The 13,126-nt window shown below is 38.7% G+C and overlaps 1 protein-coding gene across 1 annotated transcript; it reads right to left on the reverse strand.

Moving 5' to 3' along the window:
• Positions 1-213: 213 nt before the first annotated feature.
• Positions 214-7,635, reverse strand: LOC107194433 (neprilysin-2). Its single transcript, XM_015584054.1, has 17 exons — positions 7,569-7,635; positions 6,535-6,607; positions 6,373-6,470; positions 6,206-6,259; positions 5,972-6,029; positions 5,434-5,624; positions 4,957-5,194; positions 3,863-4,130; positions 3,444-3,720; positions 3,140-3,295; positions 2,579-2,814; positions 2,377-2,486; positions 2,201-2,259; positions 2,079-2,127; positions 1,752-1,938; positions 1,341-1,517; positions 214-387 (listed from the first exon to the last, which is right to left on the reverse strand). Exons 1-17 carry the CDS (start codon positions 7,579-7,581, stop codon positions 214-216), a joined length of 2,418 nt encoding a protein of 805 aa, XP_015439540.1. The 5' UTR covers positions 7,582-7,635.
• Between the last annotated feature and the right edge of the window lie 5,491 nt (positions 7,636-13,126).

Consider the following 13,126-nt stretch of genomic DNA (forward strand, 5'->3'; position numbering starts at 1 on the left):
ACCAGTTTTATTTGAAAAGTACTTTCCCTCCCATTCCTTATAAAATCACTTGATACGTCGCTGTTTCAGCAATGAATACTTTTCTATGCACTCACACAACAATTTTCGACTTCAATTAATTACCAGAAGTCGTGTATCCATTTACGAGTTTTGTAGTAATAATTGAAGGAACACTCTGAAAGAAGAGACGAAGTATCTTCGGCTGTGGTACCATTACCATAAACGGCACTTGTTCTGTGGATTCATGTTCGATCCCACAGGACATTTCCAAGCATCGCTGAACTCTTTGGAATTTTTCAGAACCCCCTGAAGCCTCACGCGCCCCGGGCAATGTGAATCATCCAGCATCCATTTTAAAGCCTTCTGCGTGTAAGCTTCACACCAAACCTGAAGTTAATTAAAACTTCAATCTGTTATTCAGTAACTTTAACGATTTCGGAACGGAACACATTAAAAAGTGGAATAACTACTGTTCAATGAAATATTCATGGATCAGAAAACGAAGTTTCGTGTTAATGGAAGTCAAAGACACCGTGATGAATGTAGTTGCGCAAAATAATTATTTCCCGAATCTAAATCGAAAGAACTTTTCTACTATATCTAGCATTCAATATACAGGGTGGCCCAACAATTCTGTTCACCTAGCGTGTCTCTAGTTATTTTTGGAAATATAGAAACACTTTTTTTACGAAAGTTGAGAGATATGCCACAAAGAATGATTGCAGTCAAATGACCACTCCTTTATTTATTGTCGAATGACCTTGTATTAAAGATCGTTGAAATCATCTAAACATCCGCTATTCTAGTAGAATAAAAAAATCTTGCATGTTATTTAAAACAAATAGAGGTGACCTTGAAATCTCTTAAAACCCTCCATCTACAAAATAATTATTACTGGCCTATCATGATCCCTTCTGTATCACACAACTTCTGCGAATAAAGTTTTTCAATAGTTCGAAAAATAACGGAGATATTCCAAGTGAACAGAATTACTAAACCACCCTGTATGTATATTTAAACAGTGTACTTTTAAGAATAAAATTGCTGTAACCAAAACTTTTACTCACAAATAATGGAGCACAATTCAACAAATTCTAAAATAACCACTGAATGTTGTAACCAAAATAGAAAATACATCCTCAATATCCTTCGATCAGAATACCAATTATATCAAGCGTTTATCAATATTCATGAAACAGATTCCTCGGTTTACTCCGTCCTCAAACACGATAAAACGTTTCATCGAAGGCGCCCGGTGTTTCACTCTCGGACACCGAATCTCCATCAAGGGGACACGGTATTGAGTAATCCCCCCTTGAAAGACGCGTGGGCAATCTTACGTGCGCGAAACCGAGGAAAACGAGCTGCTCGTGAGTGAGGTGAGTGAATCCCGGAAGCAAAGGCTCTTGACCGTGTCTGGCCTTCCATCTTTCGTAAGCGATGACAGCCTCCCTAAGGCCACCATTATCCGCTATATTCTCGCCCAGCGTTCGTTCACCGTCGATGTAATCGTCTACCTGCGGACCCACAAACTCACGATCAACCTGTCCGGTCGGTCGTAGATCGATTGAATTTGGACGGTGTACTATTCCAGATTGTAACTTTAAAACTTCACAAATAAGTAGAAATAATAAAGATTAATATTAAAATTCATAATATATATTACCGAATTATCTAATTAGTATTGTAGTTAAATGGGAAGATTAGCTAAGTTCTGGAGATTTCCAAAGGCTGTGAATCTTTCCACTTACCTCTTCGTAGTAATAGCTATTGTAGTGTTCTATGAAACACTGGGTCTTTTCAGTGTACTCGGAAATGGTCTCGTTGGTCCACCACTGTCTAACGTTTCCATTGCTGTCGTAGTGTCTGCCGCTGTTGTCGAAACCGTGCGTTAATTCGTGGCCGAGCACCGTACCAATAGCGCCGTAGTTTAAGGCTCTGAATGCAAAGAAACGTTATATGAAGATAATTAATAGTATTGGAATAATATAGAAATACGTTGATTTTTAAGAATCTGTAATACGTATAGCGAATTTGTATAGTTTAATTGAAAAATTGAATATTGATACAGATCTTACTCGAGACCCAATTCATAAAATGGGAATTGAAGTATTCCAGCTGGTATAGCTGCGTGCGCATAAGAATTAAATATAGCGTATAATAATTAATTCATACTACAGTAGTCTACGTTAATACGTACTTATGTGGTTGAACTGATACGTATGAAACGCATTCACATCCGTCGGATCAGTTGCCCAGCTGAAAAACGAAGAATGGTAAACATAAAAGGTACTCCATAGCTTCCCATTGATATGAAATATGGCAATATTTCAATATTCTGTTAGCTACTCATTATCATGAAATATTGCAACTTACTATGAGAGATTATTGTAATTAACTTGATGAATACACTCCAACTCCGAGACAGACATCAGACGAACAATCTGGACCATGTTGTCCAAGTACTCCGTCTCCGAGAGGTCTATCTAAAAACATGCAAATTAATTTTCCTTACTGCACAACATCTAAGAAAATACATAGTTGACAAACGATTAAATGTAAATCGACAGTATCCTACGCCTTCGTAATATTCGTTAAGGACATCTTCATCGAACAGCCAGTCCGGGAAGCCGATCTGCGAGTCCATCTTCCTATTCTTCTCGAGCGTGGCCGTTTTTGTCTTCCCGTCCATCCAGTCGGTACGGGAAACCATCGAGGCGAAAGCTTCCTTTATGTCATCCAGCATCTCGAACACCTTTTTGCCCTCCGCTTCGTGGAAGGACGGGTCCACGTACAGCCAGGAGACCGCCATCCCTAAATCATCGCCCAGGCCAACGATCAGTGGGACCTTCGAATTTCGCGATAAAAATCCAAACAAAACCATCGCCCCGTTCTCGTCCTTGATCTAGATCAGCGCTGGGCAACGTAGGTCATCTCGCGCGCCTGTTTCCCCTTCCAACCTTTCTTTCGCACCGTGTGCCTTCGTAGAAACAAAGAAGCCCAGACTCTTGTCTCTGTCACTCCATGGTAACGGTGGACAGTAGTGGGGACAAGTTTTAGCTCCCGAGAGCTAACTTTGCCCACCGCTGATCTAGATTCTAGAAGCTGGTCGCGACACCCAAGAGAAACCTTAACTGACCCATCAACTCGTTAACTGCAGCCGCGCAGCGAATCGACTTCGATTCACCGATCTCGACGCTGGTTACTTCGTCGATGTACTTCAGCCAGAGCTTCCTCAGACTCTCCGACGAATGGGGTACCACGATGTCGATCACTGTCCACCAAATGTAAGTCTCTGAAACAAATCAAAATAATGTACATTCTTAGGACTAATGACAGTGGTGTAATTGTTTCACACATAGAATAATGATTTTAACCCTCGAATAGTAAGGTGGGTTTTAAGGTCATACTTGGTAAGGTGGTGGTAAATAGTAGAAACCCACCTAATTCTTCTTCATCAGTGGTAGTCAACATGAAAGCAATGAGCTTCAAGTACTCCAGATCCGCCACCAGTATCTTGTCCTTGCCATCCAAGTCCACGGTATCGACATCCTTAAAAACCATCTCAATATATGGTCGCCATAATGGCTCAGGTGTGACACTCGAATTCGTTTCCATCGCGTACGCGTCCGTCAGCTTCTGAAGTTCATCCACTGACATATAGTCAGCTTCTGTTGGATCGTCTTCCCATATGGTCTGATTGCTTTCCAAACGAGATAACTGAAAGTACCATAATTCGTATAATCACCAAGCCAATGATTTACTAAATTATCGTAACTTGTAATCGACCGTGTTAACACAGTAATCTTCCTAATTGATGATACATTTCCAACATAGTTTATTAGTCGAAATTAACACTCACGAAATAAAAAGCATTAGTCAGCTCGTAAAGAGTCTCCGCGACGTCCTGTAGATCGTCTTCGTCCGGAAACTGGAGATCGTCGATCAAGGAACAGGCGTCCAAGCTACCGTTATTCAGGACCTGCTTGATCACGCCGCTTATGTACGTTATTTCTGCTTCCTTATATTTGTCCGACTCTTCGTGGTGCAGTTCATCTTCATCCTCTTCCTCCTCCAGCTGCCGGAAACGCGATCGGATCGAGTGCAACCGTTTCTCCAGCTCTCTATCGCTGTGCAATTATGGAAAAGCGCATAATGAACATTCGCGTTGAAGTAGTAAGTGATTAAAATTCTACGAATAAATAATAAATTCGATATCAATATGTATTAGCATATCAAGGACAGAAAACGTGCTTACTCGACGAAGAATTTTATTCGCTGTTCGTATCGATTTCAATGACTACTTTTTATCTTGGACACGCGAAACACTAAAATGTAATCTGGTCGATAACGATTCGAATAACTTGCTGTGTAGCGTATATCCGAGATTTACATCTTTCTCGAATGTTTGCTGTATGGATTGTGGACAGAATAATTACAGAGCGGTAGATGCTAATGATAGAGGGCACGTGATATTGATCACTTTGATCTCACAGTGTAAACGAAAGGGGAGAATGGAAATGTACGATTTCCTGAAGTTGACGAGTTTTGTGGTTATTAGGTACCTACTAATTGTAAGATAGTTCACGTCATTTTAAGTAATTATCTAACTATTTCTCCATTCTACCTTGACCATCGATAAAAAATTCCTTTAGAACTCTGATTAATAACTTAAAAAGAGAGGTTCTATGAATTTTGATGTACAACTTTTCAAGTGGTAGGATGTTCCAAGTTCATAAAAAAAAACAATTAACGTAACTTTGAAGGATAAATCTACACCAGAAAATGATCAGAAAAGTATTTTCAACCCTAAAATAAAATAAAAGTTTTCCTTCTTCACTTCAGGCAAAAAATAATCCAATGCTGTTATTAACATTAACTTAGCCCCGATTCGTTCCTGACAGTCTCGTCCATTTCTTTATCAAAGATTCAATAAAAGTGAACGAGAGATTGTACTTGGGCAAGGGGTTCCTTATCATGGGTGTGTCGAGCAGCATGATATTTTTGCTCGTATTCCTTGGATCGGGAATCACGTCAAACCCGAAAAAGACATCCCTTCCCAGAATTCTCTTCACCCTGGCCATCTGTTCGATATAACTGCTGGTCTTCTTGGTGAACGCCGGCGGTATCGGTGGTAAATTGAGCTCCTCCAATAACTCGAACAGTGGCGTGAGTCCCATTTCATCCGCGGCATCTGAAAAGATATTATGGTTCTACTTGTCCAAATTTCCAATGACAACTGGTGAAATAAAATTTTCAAAATAAAACTATTTATGACGAGTGCCAAAATTTCGTCTTTTATCGTTGGGACATAACGAATCGTGTCACTCAGAAGGTGATTACTCCGGAATTAATACTAAACACTCAATTGAAGCTAATTGCAAATTATTTTTATATTATCAGATGAAACTGTTGAAGAAAATACAAACGTACGCACGTCCATGCAGCTGTTGTATAATATTTTAGCCTGATTCACCGCCCAAGGAGCGTTGTTGCTAGTACTGTTGTCCCTCAGGAGTTCCCTGATTTTCCTGTACACTCGTTCTCTGCGTTCTTCGAACCAAGAGTTCGTTATACTGGTGTCCGGCATAGGATGCTCCTCAGTCCACTTTCCACAAGCATATCTAAGAAATATATTTCCATTAACCGGTTAATTAATTGGTACGTGCCAAAAAATATTCCTTTGCAGAAAAACATTAAATAAAATGAGTTCGGATAATTTTAGGATATTCCATAGAGATTTTATTTCTATGAAAGTGGCAGAGAAAGTGTCTGTCGATTAACAATTTCAATTTAAATTTTTACAACGTGCACGTGTGAAACAACAATGTCGTTTGAATGTCAGGATTGATGAAAATCGTACTATCTCTGTGACTACAGCAACGGAAGTATAGAATGCATTCTTTGGAAAGTACACCATGCATTTATAAAGTGCTATAGACGGTCTCGCTTCGATTTCAGGTGTACTCACTTATAAAAATCGTCACAGGGATCTACAGACGTGTCCATACTTTCTTTCAAGCTAGCCGCTAGAGAAACAGAAGTTTTTTAATATTAGAAATATTGGAAGTAGTAATCATCTCTACGACCTTGGACTTAAAGTTCTTAAAACTTAAAATTGTTGCAGTCAGGATTAGATATATAAATTAAATATTCGACGTACAACTGCAAATTTTAAATATAATAGAATGTTTGTTACACATACCTATACGGACACAATTCTGCGTTTCGCAGAGCTTCGCATATTTATGTGTGAAGTCTGCAAAAGAATCGGTAATAAATTCCGTAAGTATTGTTACTTGAAACTCCATATCTATTTAGATCATGAATTTTCTCATCTCTGTCTATTAGTACACACACAATAATACTTACACAGTATGGAAAGTGTGAGTGCTGCTATGAAACAGAGAGCTGCCAACAAACACAAACAAATCATCACGCAATTCGGCACGTATCTTCGTCTCTTGAGGCTGTAACGAGGACAGATCTAATTGCCAGGTCTAACCGGCGTACGTCGATCTAGCGTTCACTTACTAGGCTTGCCTGGATCTTATCGGGACCAGATTCGTGTTGCTGGCGATCGTGTATATCGACGGAGTCTCATCCTCTGGGAAAAAGAAGAATAACAACAATCTTCTAGGGCGAAACGGAGAAATCATTAGAATGCTGAACGGTACCACTTTGACTTTCGTAATTAAGTGATTAGGATTCCAGTATCTCGGACTTTTATTGATTAAGGTATGTAAATCGCTCGGAGAAAATTGAATTGAAATGCTAATTACTATTAATCGAATGTTTGCAGGTACTAAATTGCTTTGGAGCTTAATATATTTTGCACCTTGCGAGCCATCGATGATCTATGGAACTTGTATCGGAAGAAAATCTTTCGATTAAATGGAAAATTCGATGGTTTAATTGTAGGATATAAGTTAAATATTTAATCACATTAAACAGAAAATAGAAATTTTGAATGTACAATTATTAACTACTAAATATCCAGAGATCTTAAGTGCCATTTCTAACAGAACCAAATGATTGTTAATTAATATCTGAAACGTGATCATCAAATCTCCATCATTTGCTATAAATATGTTAAAGAAGCAGAACTTATGTTAAAGTATTCCAGAAACCAGTTATTAATTACTATGACTGATACTAAAGTCCTCCAAGTGCCATTTTCGACAAACAAAAGACTTGTTACTAATTTCCGAGCCATCGTTCCCATTTAACATCTTGTATATCAGAAGAACATGTGAATATACCCTTCACACTCAATTATAGCGACAGAACACTTCATGTAAAATGATCCCAGCAGTATACCCTCGGAACGTCAATGACAGTCCGTTATTGTTGCAGAAAGAAACTAAAGGAGGACACGTATAACCCTGACTTAACTCAATCGTAACGTTTCACGTCTCTCTTAATCGAAGTTCATGAAGTAGAAGTTGATCGTGCAGCAGGTAGACAAGGTGCCATTTGAAGTGATACATCCGGACATAGTGGGTGCAGAAGGGGAACGGCAACCAGGAAGCAGTGAACAGAAAGAAAAGGTATAAATATACACTCACTCCGCTCGTTCATGCTGAATGGCCCACTGACCGGATCGAACTGACGACACTGAACAACCTCGAGGGACAACGGTGGCTATCCATACGTTCACATTTTCCTGGTTCGCCAGTGGTTCTCGTTACGACGACGTCCCGCGGCTCGTCAATTTTCACCGGTGCCGTCGTTACGTTCACCCCAGCCACGTGTCTTGCCCCATTAGAATGGCAAGCCGTTTCACCGTTGGCTATACCATCGTGAAATTTTAATGAAGTACCGCCACGGACCTGTTGGAAGTTTAACGGACCACTGAGAATTACGTAGGGCAGGAAATGGTCCTTCTTAATTTGACTAATAACAAGGCGAAGAAAAAAATTTCGAATCTTCTAAATGGTACTTACTACATCGAGGAAGAGATAGTCAAGCTAGGTAAGTAAAAAAATTAACGTTTCCAGACATAATAATATATTATAAGTTTTAGATTACTTTGCGAAAGAAGAATACCTGTGGTGCCATTTTCAGTACTTGGAAAATCTTCTGTACACATGAAAGTGAAGTATACAGTGAGAAAGTTTTTGTTTTTATATCATCAGGGATAGTAATGAGTTCTCGGTATGTAATTTTCGATTCTCCACTCTTGTTCAAGCATTTCCTGTTAAAATACATCTCCTATTCTTGAAGTTATCCTTTTTCTTCTATTACAATTCTTTCATAAGCATTCTTTCGATTCAACGTAATTAATCAGTAAGATCTTCACTAAATTTTTCCATAAATACCACAGACTGTTTACTAGTTCCTAAGCTGAGAATTGAAATTTTCAAATCAAGATGGTGGATCGTTGCACAAAATAGCGGACAAAATCCTACTTGATTGATACTTTCAACACTTTCTTTATTCCTTCCTCCTAATGTATATAAAAACATTCCACGTTATTGATTGAATGTAGTACGAAATTAACTTCCAATACGAATAAACGGTAGCAATCATCGGAAATCAATCAGTTAACAAAGTAGACAGTCCAAACTTTCTCCTAGAGGATTCAAAGTAACCGCAAAAGTCTATAGAAACCGTCCAATCGACCTTCGACGTAATCGACGTATGCAGAGAGTGTATCATTAATACATGCACTGCCATGAAACGCGTGATCGATATCGGCGTTACTCGCAATTCAAAGAAAGCTTGCTTCCGACTGGGACACGGTGTCTGGATCACGACGCGTAATGTATTCCACGAAATTACACGAAATTGAATTACGAACGCCTTCGGTAGGACATTAACTTCCGGAAGTCACATTCACGTGAATAGAATTCTGTCGAGGCAATTTCCTGTCCAGTCCAATCGCAATTTCTTCCCTTTGATAAAAATAACAGCATGTATGGTTACGGTTAAACATCCTCGGTACAATTTTGTTGCATTACACAGATTAGTGACATAACAGATTCTTCCGTTTGCTTCGAAATTATTCGTATTCCATGGAGAAAGTATGAAAGAAACTGTACAAAGTGCGTGAATCATCGTTACATCGTGTAATTGGTTATGACTACCTTAACGACCAGGTTTACATGAATGGTCTACATTTGAAGAAACGTTATTACGAATGTAACAAGTCAAGAAAATGTGAAGATAATATAAAAATCGTTCGACATCGTGTCATGATATTTAATACCCTACAGTTAAAATTTTTACGACCAACTTTAAAAATACCCAAAGCCTACGATTCCATGTTAATAGTATGTAATTTTCGATAAGGGAAAATATCCTGTCACCGATCGTTGAAAAATAAACAAAGTGGTCTTTTAGCGATCGATACAGTTACCACGCGATGACTCGGTTGGAAGTCGAAATAACATAATCGATGTCCGTCGTGGAAGTGGGTGGCTATTCTGTGGTCATCCACGCGTCATAATGGAGAACAGTGACGGTCACTGGAGGCGTTGAACTGCGCCAGAAACTGAACGATATTCGAAAGAAAGTTATTCGACAAAAGGTTTCGTAAACAATACCGGTGCACGCATTTGCATTTCTGAATCGCAAATTTTTACGTTCACTTTTCACAGTTACCCCCCGCGGGTAGCGAATTTCCAAGTTCCCTTTCAATCGCAACCGCGACGCTCGTGATGAAGGAACGCGGCTGGAAGGTGGCCGCACGAAGAAATCACAGGCTACATGGAGCAGTAAAAAATAAAATCTGTACCGAGTTGAAATGACAGGGAACCGCCTGGAGGGAATCGCTGGAGGCGTTCTTACAGAGGACTGGAATTCTCTATGACGTTTTGCCTCGCAGTTACCTTCGTTCAAATGGAACCTGGCACACCAGGCGACTAGAATTAACAGTTCAGAAGACTGAACACTACTTTTTAATAGATATTATAAATTTTGTTATTCTTCTTAAATTGTCGGTTATGTACGACATAATTTGATAGCATCTTCTAATGATTTTTCATTTTTTTATATGCTTATATCAGGAATTCAGCGATTATCAGTGTAAATTGCATAGTATTTGCGTTTTTAAGGAAATAGGTGAGTTAGATTATTTTCATTCATCTTTCAATGTTCATATTTCAGTGTTTACAAATGCATGATGAGTAGATTAACAGGTTAAAGGATTATTTAAACAGGTTATTACCCACTACATTTTGTACAGTTTTGTAAGAAATAGACTCCTGCTGTTATCAATATACAAGACAAAAATTCGTATTGCATTTCTTATCGGTAGATCGTGGATGTTTATGCAAATTTACATGTTCATAGAACCTAGAATTAAAGACTTAGATTGATAAGAACATTTGCATCTGTTACGAATGCATTAAATCCACGGTCTGATTATTAATCTACATACTCATTACAGTTCCATACCTTTAAGCAACACAAAATTATATAAAACACAGAATACATTATATAAAATGTAGAAAACCGCGATCTAGCGATTAGATATTATGGAAAAGATGCGCATAGCCAGAGAAAATCGCAAACAATAGAATTTCCCGGCAAACTACCCGCGTTAATTGCTTCTGCGTATTGGATTGCGTAAGGTTGATTTAAATTCACTGCATATTAATGTAATTAGAATGAGGCCCTTCCGCGATGCTCGAGCCATTTTTCTCTGATGAGTTCTCCACGCACCGGGAAAAATGATCCCACACCGTAGTATAATTTATTACGTTAGATTACGAGTGTCAAGTCGATTATGCAACTAGGAGAAACACAGGATAGAATAGAACGATCGATGAAACGATTTTGATCGACGTACACGGAAGAAGAGCGACTCTATCGTCGGAACGATCTCCACGCGATTTGGCTATTTTCCGGTCCGTTTGTGCGGAAATACAGTGCTTACTTTATTACAAAGTTTTGTTTCATTTTTTACGAACCATACCGTGCATCGTACGAAGAATTTCCTATATTAATATTCATTTTTATACTCCTCGAAGACTTTTCCACGGTACGAAAATATAAATGAATCGATTAAATAATCATCAAGTAGAAGGAAATTTAAATTATGCGGTTAATCGATCTCATTTCAGATTTTTTCACTGACGATAAACTGAATCGCTAAAACGATCATCGGACAGAAGGAAATCTGAACGCTATCGATCCTATCGATGCATAACACTCAGGATCCTTGAGTGAATTTCATTGATCTCCAGATGACTAATTCCGTCTTTACACGATCGTTTTCCTAGAGTTCCTGTTTTTATTGATGGCTACGTCACGCTCTCTGTTGGAACGATTTACGATTCATAGCGGTTTCTCGTTGCGCAAGTCTCACAACTTGGACTCCCGGGTATTCTCTTTTTCTTTTCTTTTTTCTTTCGACCAAGTGCAACTATGTAATCGTGGCGAATAGAAGGTATGCTCGACTTTTAGAGTTATAATTGTGCCTCAGTGGAATTCGAATTTTCGTTAAAACAGTGAGAAAGGAACGGAAAACGAAATTGAATTAGGATGCGAACAATAATTTGAATAATTGCACGTTTCATTAAATGCTTCAGGGTTCCATCATTTCACTTTTTGGAATATTTAATAAAAAGCCAATAGAATCACATCACTTAGATCAATTAAAGCGTCATAATATGAATAATTGTAAAAGTTTCAGCAATCTCTACCATTGACTGAGCTTCTTTTGAGGCTAAAAAGGTCACAGTCTTCCGAAGAGTCTTTCGTCACAGCGAGATTTTCAGACACTTCGAGTTACAGTTACATGGAGTGTACTCTAATGCTTCAAGCTTCAAAAAATTTACGAATACAAGACGGGTCGACGTGTTTTTTCTCTCAGCACGGTGCACTGCGAGAACAACGGCAGCGGGTTGAACGTTCTGTTTACGCGATCGGTTACCCTGGCGACATCGGATTGATTTCTATCACGGGTCTTCCTCGTCGCATACGCTTACGGGGCGCATAACCGCGTGTCAACCCCCTCGAGCACACGCAATTAACATGAAAGTGGAAAAATGTGTTTATGTAAATTTCAATCGTTGATCTTTCGATCGCGAGATCAGACATCAAATGATCTAACTATGCTTCATCTCGTTTAGAAAATATAATAAATCGTGAATATTAAATTTTCAAATTGATTAAATTTTAGTTGGGAAAGTTAAATTCTAATTGTAATATATTTTACACTTTAGGAATCAACCCTTGAACAACAATGATTAAGTCATTTTGACCAAAGTTCTGAAGAACTACATCCAATTTAACAGCTTTCGGTAACTCGTTTAACTGAGTAATTGTATATATTAATTCAAAGGCAAAGAAAGCCAATTCGCAAAGGAACTTGTTCAAAAATGCATTTAAAAGGAATGATGCACGAATGTGTTTTTTCCGAGAGCTAAAGAAGATATCTTAATTTTTTATTCGAATTTCATTCGAATTGCTATAAGTAAATCGAAGAGAAAACAAATTATAAAATTATACAAAACCAAGTGAAACTTTCTGCGGTTCACCTTCATCACATTTCATACTTTCCCGTTTCCCTTAGATTAATCTTGTTAATAAAACAATAAACTAATTTCTACAACCAGGATCAAGGAACAAACAAATAAAACGACTGGAACACCGATGTTTATCACAAGACATAAAAATTAACTTTTATTAGAAAATAAATAAAAGTGTTGTTGCAGAAGTATGATCAGGGGAGGGGGTGGGGTAGGTGGCAGACGGAAAGAAGAGAAGGGAAATATACAATAAACGGCTCCGATGTCGTGTTGTCTTCTTTTCAATATCACATGCCGCACATACTAATTTTCGACGCGAATAAACCAGGGCACAAAATAAAATCTACGGGAACGCTGGACCAAGGGGGTGGGCTGAGATTGTACAGAAATCGCCACGCTCGTGTGTGCTAACTGTTCTACGAAGAGAAGGGAACAGAAAAAAAGGTAGAGAGAAAGAAGGAAGTAATTTTTCTCGTTTAAATGCCTGGTCCAGGGTGGTGTTCGGGTGGTGGTCCAAAAACGCTAGCCGATCCTGAGGGCGTTGTCTGTCACGTCCTTCGTCCTTCTACTGGATAATACTGATCACGAACACCTGAACCCTTTCCGCACCTCGGCTGAATCCCGTGGTATCCAATCGGGGATCAGGA

The sequence above is a fragment of the Dufourea novaeangliae genome, unplaced genomic scaffold (assembly GCF_001272555.1).
Source record: "Dufourea novaeangliae isolate 0120121106 unplaced genomic scaffold, ASM127255v1 scaffold39, whole genome shotgun sequence".
Lineage (NCBI taxonomy): Eukaryota > Metazoa > Arthropoda > Insecta > Hymenoptera > Halictidae > Dufourea > Dufourea novaeangliae.

What these genes read in the sequence shown, in the direction of transcription:
- LOC107194433 (XM_015584054.1), bottom strand. An exon ending in GCAGAATTGTGTCCGTATAG is followed by an intron (nt 6,030 to 6,205) that starts GTATGTGTAACA and finishes CTGTTTCTCTAG; the next exon opens with CGGCTAGCTTGAAAGAAAGT. An exon ending in TGCAGTTAACGAGTTGATGG is followed by an intron (nt 2,815 to 3,139) that starts GTCAGTTAAGGT and finishes GCGATGATTTAG; the next exon opens with GGATGGCGGTCTCCTGGCTG.